This window comes from Fukomys damarensis, unplaced genomic scaffold (genome assembly GCF_012274545.1).
Source record: "Fukomys damarensis isolate Sample0158 unplaced genomic scaffold, DMR_v1.0_HiC HiC_scaffold_39, whole genome shotgun sequence".
Classification (NCBI taxonomy): Eukaryota; Metazoa; Chordata; class Mammalia; order Rodentia; family Bathyergidae; genus Fukomys; species Fukomys damarensis.
Window position 1 is genome coordinate 108,838,780 of NW_022900951.1, and position 14,553 is coordinate 108,853,332.

Genomic DNA, 14,553 nt, shown 5'->3' on the forward strand with positions numbered 1-14,553 from the left:
GAGAGAGAGAGAGAGAGAGAGAGAGAGAGAGAGAGAGAGAGAGAGAGAGAAAAGAAATGTTTTTTATTTGAAGAAAAATCAAAAAGTTTTGTTTACCACCACTCTTCCCTGCTTTCTCCAAGGGAACAGAGAGGGGTGGAATCCCATATGGCACCTGAAAACTAATCCTGAGCTCTGCCAGAGCAGTGCAAATGAGAATTCTAAACCACATATGTCACAGAGGGAGGAAAAAAGAATGACTGAGGACCTCTTTTCTAAAGAGCAGTAGCACTTTACCTCCATGCTTTTGTATGGAAAATGGGAGGAGAAGAAACTGGCTCCTGATTTCCCAGGTTTGAGTAGCAGAACAATCTCCCCCCTCCAATAATAAAGATGGAACCTAGGGCCTTTATACCAAGTCCGTAGCCACCTCTCTCCTTTTTTACTTAAGTTGCTAAGTTGTCCAGGCAAGGCTCAAACTCCCAACCTTTCTGTCTCAAACTACCAGGATTATAGTCATGTCCCACCATGCCCAGCCAGAACATCCATCTTGACTAAGGTATGGAACCATGACCAGTGTGGACCAGCATATATCTGAGAAGGTAATTTACCATGGCACTCAGTTTTCTATACCTCACAAAGATGCATGTGAACTCACTGGGGAAAGTTTCTTTCAGGTCGTGCCATTCATTTCTTGTTTTATCCAACCTATGAGAGTTATTTATGTAGCGCCAGTGGTGAGGCTTCTGCTTCCCAGTTTCAGGAGCTGCCAAAGCAGATAACCAGGAAAAAGGAGCCAACCAGAGCTCATCAGAATCACACTGGCCAGGTCATACTGTCCCCAGCTGCAATATGCTGGCAACTGAAACAAGCATAATCACTAGTTGACATTTAGTGAGCACTTGCCATGTGCCAGGCACTGAGAGAGCCTTACTTGGATTATGATAGTTAATCTTCACAACTGTCCAATGAAGTAGGTATAAAGTTAATAAGTGGTAGAGCCAGGATTGTAATCCAGGTCTATGTGACTCCAAAGCTGATGTCCTTTCAAATGCACACAAGGCTGCCTGATTAATTTATTAAAGAGGTCTTTGAACAGCCTTGTGCCGCATCTGCTTAGTACAAGGTTAAACATCGAAGTATGTGGAGTCTGTTACTTATCTCTGGTTATTAAAAGTGTTTTTCAAATGGCTTAGGCTACTTTCCTGCCTTATTAATGAATGCATTTCCTGGGGAACATCTGACTTCTTTTTCTTGTGACCAAAGGCTTCCCACTCTCCTGGATGGGGAATACTGAAGGAAAAGACAGTCAGGTGACAAATACACTCATTCTCAGCACACTACACTAAAAGCTGTTTGTAGGAATACACTCTGATGTTGGCTTATGCTTTTGTCATTTTCTGCAAAGGAACAATTTGCCCCCCAAAAAGGAGAAAATACAAGCAGTCAGTTTAATGTTTTGCCTTCTCACAAGCTTTGACATCAAACTTAGTCTGATGGAAAACCAACAGTAGTATTGATAATAGCATCACATAAAACTACAATAATTATGTGAAAAGTTGAATATGTCACCATTTGATTGTTATGTCCATAGATTATACAACCATGTTGAAATGAAAGAACACGAACACACACACACACACACACACACACACACACACACACCTACACCACCCCAAATTTGGAGTTTAGAAGTAGTTGAAGCTTACTGGCTCAGAAGAAATACATGGCTCTTAAATAGAGGAAATGGCAATCACACATAAAACTGCTCCACGCTGAGTCCACACAGAGCAAGCCAAACTTTACTTCTTCCTACAGTAGCTACGGTTTTCATTTGGCTCCTGCCAACCTTGCCAACCAAATCCAAAGGGGTGTTGATATGTTTTCTTTATTTATGAAACTGTGTGCTCCTCTCCCCACTCATCTAGAGACTGAATAGATAAGTCAGCTGTGAGACATTTTTCACTGAGGAAATGTTGGAGCCAGTCTCGTACTGGGGTAAGCCCGAGGGAGATTTATGGAAGTGAAGAAGAATTCACTTGGTCATCTCATCACACCCCCTTTGCATACCTTTTCCTTCAGTTTAGCATCTCTGCCATCCCCTCGTTTAATTCATTTACATCTATATTTACAGTACTGAAATTAACATTTTTGGTGTCACTCACCACCAGCACTGTGCCTGAATGCTCTGCCCTGGCCTTGTAATATTTATGGATTGCACTGATATTTGAAAACTGGACTTAGCCTTGCTATTCCATAGCCTGAGCCGCTCTACAAGAAAGTCTCAGGCTGGGATGAGTGATCGATTCCCACCATCATCTCAGCAGTCTGCAATCAAAATTTTAAATGGACACTTCTGAATATACATTTATATAATTTAGGTATCATAAATTTCATAATATGTGCAATATCAGGTGTCTTAAGTTAGGTGAGTTAAATGCATTTACAATATTTCAACTTACAATGAGTTTATCAGGACATAACCCCATCATTAGTTGAGGAGCATCTGTACGTATGTGTTTGTCTATCTCTATGTGTTTATATATCTCTATATAGTTACAGCTAGTCTCTTCAGCCTTGGTTGGCTGATTTGAGGGAGAATAGCTGTTGTGATCTATGCATTATCTTTATGACTTCAATGAGGAAAGGATTCATTACAGCTCCAAAATAGCTAACAATAATGTTGAGAAAGGGTGACTAGGAACACAAACAGAATCATATTATTTTAGAGAAAATAAAGCACTTGAGAAGTGCTCGTTCAGTGATTGCTGCTACTGCCCATTTTTAAAAAGTGGGATGATTCTAATCTCTCCGAAGTCTTTATTTTAACAATGGCTAGCAAAGCCGATCCAGACAAACATCGTGCCTCTTGGCCTCCTGTGGTTGTGATTAGCTAAAGTGTGTTACTCTCTAGGAGAAGAACTGTAATATGTGCTATTGTACAAAGATCATGAACAAGTACTAGAAGATCAGGATTCTCAGCTGCTCTCCACTAGGAAATAGATATGTGGCTCTGGGAAAACGATTTACTCTTCTTGAGTCTTACTGTACTCATCTGTTCAGCAAAAGAATTGGTGTCATGTAAATTATGAAAATATCTGGATACAAAATGAACACCTTAAAGGCCCTCTGCCACATCTACTCATGCCCAGTCTTGGTGGTTTCAGTGCTGTCTGCAGATGACCCTCTGGGTGAGTAAGGGGGTGGTTGACTGTGGCCTACCGCTAGCCAGAAGAACGGGTTCACGTCACCAATGGGGGCCCTATGTGAGGCTCAGCACGGCAGCGTGGCCTGAACAGCCATGGGTCAACTTCTGCAACACCTCCACCAGACATCCCTCTGCTTCCTGATGTCTGCGCTCTGGCTCTACACTGAGATATTTTTCCCCCTGTGGTGTCAATTTGGCTTACAATCAACATAGAAGAAACTGCTTGCACCTCCCCGAAAATCACTGCCAGTGCAGTCTGGCTCTGGTGCTTGTACACATCGCATTCCATCTGTTCTTCCCTGAAACACAGGGTTGTCTCCCCAGATTCAGAGCCAGGCAATGAAACCAAGCAAGCAGAACTGACTTCTCTTCCAAGCTGTATGTTTCCTGAGCTACTCAGCATGCTGCACTGAATCTCGCAGTCAGCTCCAAGTGGACTGAATTTCAGAAAAAGGTGGAATTAGCCGTTCACATTTAGCTTTGACCCAATGCAACTCATTCTGAGCAACATACAAAGGATTCTGCCCATCTGAGTGACCACCTTGAATTTTCCTCCTTTGACCTAGCCTTGTACCTGAGGGCTAAATGGAAAAGATTGAAGGGTTTAGAAGTCACTTCTCAGAATCCTTCACTGGTATACCACATGACCTCTTTCCCACTCTAACACAGTCACTGGTTACAGGTGACTATTGTGGCTCCGATGCCATGCCATCCTCTTCTGTTTCCCTTCCTAAGACTGTGAGCTCCTTGAGGGTACCTATTGAATCTTATATTTATCTATTCTTGTATCTTGATCTATTATATCTTTATGTTTATCTATCTGGCAAAATGGCGTAAAGCAATTGCTCAATATATATTTATAATTATTATTATTATTGGTGCTAGAGAGGGTCTTTACCGAAATATTCATTTCGAGACCCCCAAATGGAAACGCTACTATCTTTTCTGAGTCTCAGTTTCTTCAGATGTGAAATAAAGCACCCATTTCATGAGTTTTTCGTGGATAATGTCCTAAGTGCTCAATGCCCAAGTTGTCACTCAATCAAATCATATTAGTTGTCAATATTTTTAGCCCCGGAACATACTTGAGGCAGCTTGACTTGTGTATTTTTTGTTGTTGTTGTTCTTTCAGAGAAGTAGAGACCCAATTTTTTTTCAAAGAACCAAACGCCTTCTATCTCCCAATCTGTGTTTTGCCTCAAAATAGCACAGAGAAACTCCTAAAGTCTGCTCTGTATCCCGCTGTCAGTAAGTCAAATAACATCAGAAAACCTGGCAAAACGACACTCCCATGCTTGCCACTGCACACACCAACACCAAAGATGGGCACAGACAATGCAGCAGGAACTAATCATATATAACAACTCTCTGAACTATACAACTCAGTGCCTACACTTTGATAGACACAGCTCTGTGAAGTGTGAAAAATGCCCCCGATAGCCTCACTGTAGCCATGGAAAGTCAGTATTGCTGCTGATGACAAAGATATCCTGAGAGAGAGAAATTGTGCTGCGACAGAATAGCAGCCACAAAAGAAAACTCATCCTGAAAACCAAGGGGAGATAAGGAAGGGGAGGGGCAGAGTATGAGGGAATCTGGCACACACATCTACAAGAAGGATATTGGAAAATGTTTAACCAAAATAACGCAGAATTCAAAACAAGTAGCTCAATCCGTGAGTCACTATACATGGCAAACAAAAGACACCTAGTGCGAAATGTGTAAAGGTGGAGGCCCTCACCGTGGCAGAAGCTTGGATGTGTCCAAATATAGCCGGTGTGATACAAGATCATGACATCTACTTAAGAGTGCATTTATTCGGGCCTCCAAAAGTGAATAGCCTGGGTACAATGTGAGGTATGCATTCTCTATGTCATCTCAACTCACACCCTACCAATTGCTCTTTTTGTGGCTCACACTGGGTGAGACTCTTCACTTTAAAGGTTAAAAAAAAAAAAGCAGAGTTCCCCCAAATCCCAATGAAACAAAACAATACATCTTTTGAAATCCAACAGCAAGTCACAAACATCCATAATTGCATATCATGGCCTAATGAACAGAGATAGAACCCCGTAGCCATCGCGGTGACACGTAGGCACAAGGTGCCCAGCAGAAACTGTCATCTCCCCAAGCATGGCATTAAAAAGCAGCTGTCCAGTGTCATCTCTGGGAACTGACAGTGTGTGCTCATGATGAATTGGGGCTAATTTGGAAACCTGCTTAGGACTGTGAGCATCAATTCTCTTCCTTCATAATTTGTACAGCAGTTTGATTGTGGGGCTCCACAACAAATAACTGAAACAAGTTCTAACTGCTCAGAAATTTAGTCTCATGTCTTTCCCGCCGCTTTTCCTATTCTCCAAGATAGCCCACATCCAACTGTATATGTGAACCTGAAATTATATTCAGGGGGAGGAGGAAAAGGAAAAAAAAAAGCAGCCAATAGATCTTTCACTTTGGGAATTGATTATCAGTTCATGTTCAAATGCAGCATTTATGGTCCAATGCTAAATACATAAAATATACGACCATTACAAATTCACCTTTCACTGCAAAGCAGCGCTTTGGTAGTGACATACTGTAGTGCTCGGTTAGAGCTTTTAGCATGATGAAGGCATCTTTCATCTTCTCCTAGATGCAGGCGAGGTGTGTTTCTGCCTGCAACAGGACCCCACACCCCAGGGAGATTGCGCGAGAGCTCACAGAGTATCTGAGTCATTCACAAGAGGGCTGCAGCTGCGTTGAAGGAGAAGTGCCTAGCTGGAGGTATCATATGCATGGGTTGCCATGCTCTGCTGAATCCAAAAGGAGAGATCAGCCACTGTCATTTTCCAGAGAAAGCCCAGAGACACAGATCTACTATCGCACATATCCAACCAATATAAGTTTCAGCAATCCCAAAAAGATGGTTTCATATAGGATATGGTGCACACTTGTTACTAGGAAAGAATATGCATGCCACATAAATCAGGGATGTGGTGAAAATGTGGAAATTTATGGGATGGATGGCTTTCCAGATTCCTCTAACTGAAACCTAAATCTCACCGTGTGAATGGAAGACAGCTTTTCATGGATTTGTGCAAATCATACAATAGTTAACCAGTATTGCTTATTTCATTTTTGAAAGTCATGGTCCAAATCTTGTCCTGCCTTTCTGAGCTCATGTTTGTGCCCTTCACATTCCCTTAGCTATCTTTCCGAAGCTGTCCCTCAACTTTCCTCTTCGTCCCTCCCTCCCTCCATCCTTATTTAGTCCTTCATATCCCCAGGATTCCTGACACGTGTATTTAGTTTCAATTCCTTAGTGACCGGCCTGGTAGAAGGCACACAGAAGGCATCCCACACTTTTGCTGAATGGATATGAATGAATGACAAGACGAGGATAGCACATGGCTTCATGACTATGTCAGACACACATGAGCACTTTTCACTTACTTCCCACTCTTAGATGTGCTCCGGACCTTTGTGGATGGAGAGTTGGCGCCGGGGTTAGTGTTTGGAGAATGCCGTTTATCCTTACTATACCCACAGAAAAAAAGAGAAAAAAATACATATATGAACCACAGAGGCAAAAGGCAGTTAGTCACTTCATTTTTTTCATTTAAAGATTTTAAAGTTCTCTCTCTCCTCTCTCTCTCTCTCTCTCTCTCTAGTATTTTAACCAGTGGTGCTTTTTAAAGATAAAGACAGTGACAAGCACTCCTCAAGGTCAAAGAAAACTACCTGTATGTATTCAAAGCTTGAGCTAACACCACAGCCTGAGGGATCTAGGGGGAAAAATGGTATGAAAATAACTAGTCTTTAACAGAATGTCTCATTTCCTGCCATGGGATTTTCATATTACAAGTTCAGTTTGGAAGTTACGCAGAAGTATATGGGTATATGGATGCCAAATGACCTCTAAAAGTCTTTGGAAGATATTATCAGATGAATTCATAATTTTCCCTCAAAATGTTACATGTGAAGGCCCTGAATTCAGATATTCTTTCAGAAGAAGCATCATCGGCTTCATGAGTAATTGAATTTAAATCTCCACCTTCAATAACTCCACAGCCTATCTCAAACCTTGGAAACAATTATGAAATAAATCACAAGAAAGGTCTACTCAGTCTCAACAGATTAATAAATGCATTCAAATTAATCACTTCGAGGTAAACAAAAAGGAATAATTGATTGGAGTCTCCTTGATTACTTTATTCTGTTTCTTTATCAAACTATTTTACCATTATCTTCAATTCAGCTGCCCTGCCTTGAAATTATGACTTTACTTCATCTTCAGATTTCCAAGGAAACCAGTTCAAAGTCTTTCTCTCCACTTCATGATATGTGGAATTCTTTATCCCGATTTCATTAGAAATATTTTTTGTTGGGAATATCTACATGAGCATAACCACTCATAAAAATTGAAAGTAATAAGGAAAAAGGCATACCTTGGCTTTCAGTGTGTATACTAGGACCTTCCAACAGTACAGAATAGCGTTTCAAATAATGTCAAAGAGCTTTCAGATGCTCATGAATCTTTGAAGTATCTCAGAAGTGTCTGTATGTCACTGTATTTTTGTGAGACGGAGTCACAAATGATACTCTGCTTTACATCCATCTGCTTCAAATAGCTACACAGATGTGATTGGAACAAGAGATAATGAGGGCTTCCTGTGATTGCAAAGTTAATAAAGATGTGTGTTGTAAAGACAGTCAGACAACTAGCAGACATCACAGTCTTGATTCAGCATTTGGGAGATCCAAAGCACCCCCTTGCATTGAGAGACAACAAGGTGAGCTCTGATTTTGATGCTCAGTGGATGGCAATGGAGAGAGGAGCTGCAAATTCTGTCTTTCAGGAGGTGTGAGAAGCCACGGAATGAAGTTCAGGGATTCCTTCACAGTGTGGGGACCATGTGCTGCTCACTCTCACCAACACGTGGCTACATGCTGAGTAGGGACTGAAAAACCTACTCAGTGGTGCCCCTACCTGTCTGGGAGCTGGGAGCAAACCAGCTTCCCTCCTCATCCAGAACCAAGCTCACAAATTAGTTGACAATACCAAACAACTAGTCAAATGTTTCTCAAAATTGGCTCTTGCAGAAGGTCGGTGCAGTCTGATGCAAAGTAAGCATTATAGTACATGTCAGGAAATACACATGCTCACTTCTGCAGCCTGGTCACAGGTCATTGAGCTTTGCTTTTTCTAGCCCCTCACTCAAACAGCGAGCAGTAGGACATTTGCTTGGAAGCATTCTGCAACATGGGATCTTTCAATGTGTCACCTGCATACTACTGAGCTCAGAGTAGGTGATCATCTAACTCATCCTGAGATGTCTCTAAGCTCAGGCATCTACATTCTTCTGCATAAAAGAACATCAATCCCATGGCTAAATTCCCATGTCTATGCCTAGGGCTGGAGGGTCTTTTATAATCTGAATTACCGATGCCCCTGCGCAAAGTCACTTGTGCAATGCAAGGCACAGCAAGACATCAGGGGAAATGACAGCTGGTAGCTGGTCTGGCAGCTTTATTATTGTTAAATGCTGCTCTGCAGGCCTCAATCCTGGAACAGTAGTCCTGTAAAAGACAGGAGCAGGGACCTTTCTGACCTTTGCCAAATCTTGCAAGTGCAGATCTTAAGGGAATAAAAACAGAAATATTCCAAGGACAAATCAAACAGGGATGATATGACATGAAGACTTGGGGTGAAAGTAATCAAATAATTCAAAATGTTCTGTGCAAACAACAGATACTTTCACTGAAGAGAAATGTATCAGAAATGGGAGGAGGCAAGAGAACTTATGGCTGGTTTGGATCTTAGGAGCTTAATTTTGTAGATATACTAAGGACAGCTGTGCACACAAAGAAAGGCCTGCCATCATTCCTTCTCAAAGATCTGAGCTGGGTAGATAAGCGTGGGCAAGATGCTATAAATCCAGTACCTTGAGACAGAAAGAGAGCTAAAACAGTGAGCTCAAAGACCCTGAGTTTTCCAGAAGTCCCTCAGAAGAGAAAGAGAAAATATAGCAGCCAGAGACTGCTGGGAGCCACAAAGATCTGGAAAGATATGGGTCAAGGACCCAAAGATTAAGATGCCGCCAAGAATCCTGGGCACTGAAACATCAACAGTCCCAGGGATTTGCAGGAATAAGCCCTGCCTGTTTTTAAAATATATGCATGATCATTTGGGGTACATGAGATTGGGGAGGGGACTGCTTTGAATATAAGCTAGCTCCTGATCTATTTATCTGAAGCAGACCTGTTCTGTTGTCACTCTTTTGATTTGTCTGTTTCCAGACCACTTGTCAACCCTCCTCACTTTCATCTCCTCTTTGACTTGTAATCTCAAAAGCTGTGGCTAAAATCCCAGAGGGCACAGATCCAGGCTTCTTCCACTGAATTTGAGTAGCTATCCTCTTGTGAAGCTAAGATCCTTTCCTCTCTCAGGTGCCTCCCAACCAAGCCTCATCGAAGGTCTGTGAAAACAATTCTGGGTGAGTTGCTCATAGGAAAAGTTAATGAGCGTCAGCCCTCCTCTGTCTGCCTGGTGGGCTATCCTCTTGTGTATCAAGTAAGCCTTTTCTACAGGCTCCATACATGTCTCCGACACTACCTAAGTGAAGAAAAAAAAATACTGCAGTATTATGCACATTGTATCCAGGTAAGAAAACTGGCAAGCTCATTTCTTTAGCATTTTCAAAGTGTGTCTGATTGAATAATTTGATGCTGAATTGGTATGCAATGTACTTAAACCAAAACGGCAATCAGATCCACTCCTCTGTGGAATCTTCTCTTCAGAGAGGTACTTGTGGGAGAGAAACCTAGTGGTTTAAAACACACTCAATTCATTTTCTTAATGGTTGGCATACAGAAGTAGCTGCACATTCCATACTACTTTTTAAGTTCTTTTTGGAATTAAATCATATCCCAGAAAAATAATTGTACTGCTGTAGCTGCAATGGTATTGAAATTTTAAAAATTAATTTTCAGAGTCCTAAGAAATGAAAAATATATTTCAGAAGACAGTGTTTGGCTGTAATGCTTATTGTCTATCTTTTTCTGGTAGTTAACATGAGGCACCTGTAGATCTTATAATTTATCTGTCTCTCCAGCAAGCTTTTAAGTGGATGCTTGCTATGATTTGAATATGGTCTCTTCGCACCAAAACTCGTGCTGAGGATTGGCCTCCGGTACAATGGTTTTGAGAGGTTGTGGACCCCTTAAGAGGCATTTTGATCACAGGGACAGAACGCCCATTAATGGATAAATGCCATCCTGGGGCTAGGTTCCTTATAATGTGAGCCGGATTCCATGCCTCTCTCAAACACATGTACCTTCTTCTGCATATACCCATTTGCCACTCTTACAGGCACTCCCACTGCAGGGGCATCTTGATTCAGGGACACCTGCTTTTTGCAAACAATTTGATTAAATAACCGAAGCATTTGGTAACTTTTTGCTCTTGTTTGGAACTCCGCACTGGGTGATGAACATAATTGTGACCATCTTTCCTACATGAACACAAACATGGCCATCTTTTCCAAAATTGTGGAATGAATTAAGTTTGTGAACCAAGGTACCATTGTATATGTCATCTGCTTCATTGGGATGACACATGAGGCCCTCCCTCCACAGGTGTTACTGGCTAATCTTGAATTTCCCTGTCTTATAGAACCATGAGTTACATAAGCCTCTTTTCTCTATAAATTATCTAGTCTCTAGTATTCTGTTGCAGCAACAAAACACAGACTAAGGCAACCCTCAAAATACTTGCTGAACAAATAAATCAAAAGCCTGCGTTCAGGCCCAGTGAGAGTATGTCATGATCAACTGTCTGTGAATCTATGGCACCAGTGTGTGGGAAGGAAGTGGTGACACACAAGTCACCTGTCTTCCATCCCTGAAAGAGAATGATCTGGGAGAACTTGATTCTAGTTACTGATGTGGATAATCATGCAGATTATAAAGACAGGTGAACTTAAAATAATTCTCAAGAATGCTTGCTTAGAATATTGGACAGTGCCTGTAAATAATAACAATATACAATGTGTTGCAACTACACAGCTCTTAATGTTTACCAGTATGTGTTTTTCTATGCAATAACTAAAATGAACACAAGCTATTGTTAAGGGATTGTCTCAAGTGTCTCTGGAGGAATTGGAGGCTACGCTTTGCTCCCCCGAGACAACTCAAAGTTCCTGAAAAGCTCCCAGACTGATAAAATGCACTGAAAATACATAGACTTGGACCAGACATGGCGATACATGCCTGTAATGCCAGTACTGTGGGAGTCTGAGGCAGGAGACTCTCAAGTTCAAGTCCAGCACAGGCAATTTAGCAAGATCTTATCTCAAAATAAAATTACAAAGCAGCTGGAGATTTAGCTTGGTGCAAAAGCCCTGGGTTCAATCCCCAATACCATTAAAAAAATGAAAGAAAGGAGACATAGACTCTTTGGGGATGGAAGCTCCTCTACTCTGCTTCCCAAACAGGTGCTTGAGTTCCCTTTACAACTGATCCACCAAGTGATAATCTTTTTGAAAGGCTTTTAAATCATGCCTGCTTCCCCATGAAAGACTGCTCTTGTTTGCAAGAGGCTCACATTTCTGAAGTATTTTGCCCTTGTTCTGTTACAGAGCAAGACAGCTCTTCAAATATTGATTTCCTTTAATTAAAGCTGACGAGGCTTCTGTATTTCATTTTTTTCTGTCTTGTTAGGTTATATCCTGAGTGGTTTTTCTTCTTTGCCCTAAACTTTTTCATTTCCATTTCTTCTACCTGAAGAGTCTAAATTAGAGTCTGTGCTCCTTTAAGTGTCCTGTGCTCATTATCTATATTTCTGCTAGCTCCCCAGCAAAGAAAGTTCAGTTCACTAAGATGTACTTTCATTTACCACCCACCACACATTTTCCCTTTGCTTAACTGTGGATAATGACTAAGGTTTTTAGAGTACAAAGGAAAATCTCATCTTTACTGCTATGAGGCTTAATATAACTTTGATCTCTCAGAAACAACTTCATAAGCTCAACTCATTTATTCAGGAAGACTGAGTTCTAATCCTGATGGCCAGCAAGTCATTTGACTTCTTTTGTTGTTCTAGGATTGTCATTCATCCACAGCAGGTAGTGAATCTGATCAGGTAAACCATTCACAGAGAAGCTAAGAACTACTTTGTAATTGCAAAGTTTCTGGAAAAGGCAGCACATTATTTTTGCCCTCTCCTCTTTCATTAACTTTTCACTCTAACTGTTTACCATATAGGGCATCAGGGGCTGGAGCAATGGGCTCACTGATTATAGTTACTATTTTGCTCTTCACCTCTTGGCATGTGCTGCCCAGGGAGTGGTGGTCACATCCCTGAATGCCTCCTTGGGATCAGAAAAGAACATAAGTCAGTTTCTAAATTATATTATTTTCTCACCAAAACTGACTGATCAGGGGCTGGGGATTTAGCTCAGTGGTTCCGGCACCTGCTTTGCAAGTGCAGGGACCCGAGTTTGAACCCTGGTACCAGAAAAAAAAAAACAACTGACTAATCACTTGCATCTTTACCAAGAGTGTAGACCTTGGTTACACTCTCAGAGGCCAATGGAACTGTATCTTACAGTTACAAATGGTATTGTACAATTACTACATTCACACAGAGCTCTGGGCACCTTTATCCAATGCTGGTGGGGGTGGCGGGAGTTAAAGAGCAAAATTTATAGTTCCGGGTCAGATGGTTTGGGGAAATTGATACTCAAAATATGAAAGGAGCCTAGACTGAATGCTACTTATGGAGGTGGGAAGACAGAAACTATACCCAGCTGCTAAGAATGTTTGGAAGCTGGATGTCCAGGATACAAATCTACTCTGCCAGCAAACCAAAGAGCTTTGTTGGGAGGAAGTTTCAGGGACAGGGAAAAAGATGAGTGAGTTGGTAGAGTGTATCACATTGGGGGAATCAATGGACAATGTTCATCAGGCAATTACAGAGCTGGCCCTAGAATCCAAGCCATAAGACAAGGTCAGATAGATAGTCACTGCTCCAAAGTGGGGCTGTAAGCCATCAGATAAGGCTTGATATAAGGCTTGATGGGACAGGGATTCATTGTGATTAGGGAGAGAATGTATCCAGAGGCATTATGTGCTTGAACCTGTTTACTTCCACCCCAGTTTATGAAGTTTGCAAGCATATTACAAGGATTTGTGTACCGGGGGTCCAAGCAAAAGAGCCTGAGCCAGTTAATTTAATGTGATGATCGATGCTAACATTAATGAGGGAAAAGTGTGGGCCTCGATCCTTGTGAGGCTCAAGGTTTTCTTTATCCCCTGCCCGTGGCTTGCCTCTCCCCATTCTCTAGGCCAGCCAGACTGCTTACAGATGGCAAGGTGAGCAGGATGCGGAGAGGTGGGTGGAAATCATCGAGAAGCCATTCCCACAACAGAAACACCTCCAAGTTGCACTCCATTGCTACCACCATCTTGGGTTAGGTAGGTCACTCTAGCTGACTAGCAGATTTAAACTTTAAACCTGGACTTCACTTGAAGCTCACATCTTTTCTTTTTCATTCTTTGTAGAAAAGAGTAACCAAAGGTGAGGTAATATACTAACAAAATCACTTCTTATTTTTCTATATGAATCCCTTCACTCTCCCTGTTCTCAGTCTCACGAACTAGCACCCTCAGATACCCCATCTTAGTATCCTGGGTGGTACAAGGATGCCACAATAGGGTGTGCGCATAATCAGTCTAGAAGTAAATCAAGGGTTTTTGTCCTTGATAGGCCAAAGTATATCAGGTTTCCCAAGTTGAGTTCAATGGGCACTGGTTAGGGACCTGTGGATATTATCTTTTCCAAACGGAGGTCAGCTTTAGTCCTGAGGCATGGCTCTGAAAATTAGCAGCTAAATCATTTAGCCTCTCTAGGTCTCAGTTTCCTTGCATGCCAGTCCTCCTTCCTAAGGCTATTGCACAGTTTTGAAAATTATAAAAGTTTAACCCATCTATTTACTCAGAAAACATTCGGTGTTTCTTAACTGCATGCCCTTCCTCAGGCTGGGTTGTGGAAATACAGTCATGAGTGTCACGAGGTTCCTGCCAGCACAGCCCCAAAGGCAAATAAGAAGAGGCAACTTGTTAACAGGAACATAACAACCTGATGTGCCAAGTAGAATAAACAAGTGTGAAAACATGGGAGGGAAATAAAACTAAGAATAACCTCTTATGCCTGTGGAAATCAGGAAAAGTAAAAGTAGAGCTGAGTTAATATTGTGAGAATTATGTTTTGCTTTTGTTAAGAAATCATAGGTCTTGGGGCCAGGGATTTAGCTCAGTGGTACCACTGCCAGCCTCACAAGTGCAAGGTCCTGAGTTCAATCTCTACTACAAAAAAAAAAAAA

General features: G+C 41.7%; 1 protein-coding gene across 4 annotated transcripts in view; it reads right to left on the reverse strand.

Annotated features, from left to right (window-relative positions):
• Positions 1–14,553, reverse strand: part of Hs6st2 (heparan sulfate 6-O-sulfotransferase 2) — a 283,233-nt gene that overhangs the window by 34,214 nt on the left and 234,466 nt on the right. For 2 of the 4 annotated variants that reach the window (XM_010614299.2, XM_010614298.2), the window contains one exon: positions 6,623–6,706. The exons of the other annotated variants lie outside the window; for them this stretch is intronic. In XM_010614299.2, coding sequence (XP_010612601.1) covers positions 6,623–6,706 — 84 coding nt within the window. The remainder of the gene's footprint in view (positions 1–6,622; positions 6,707–14,553) is intronic. 4 annotated transcript variants of the gene reach the window in all.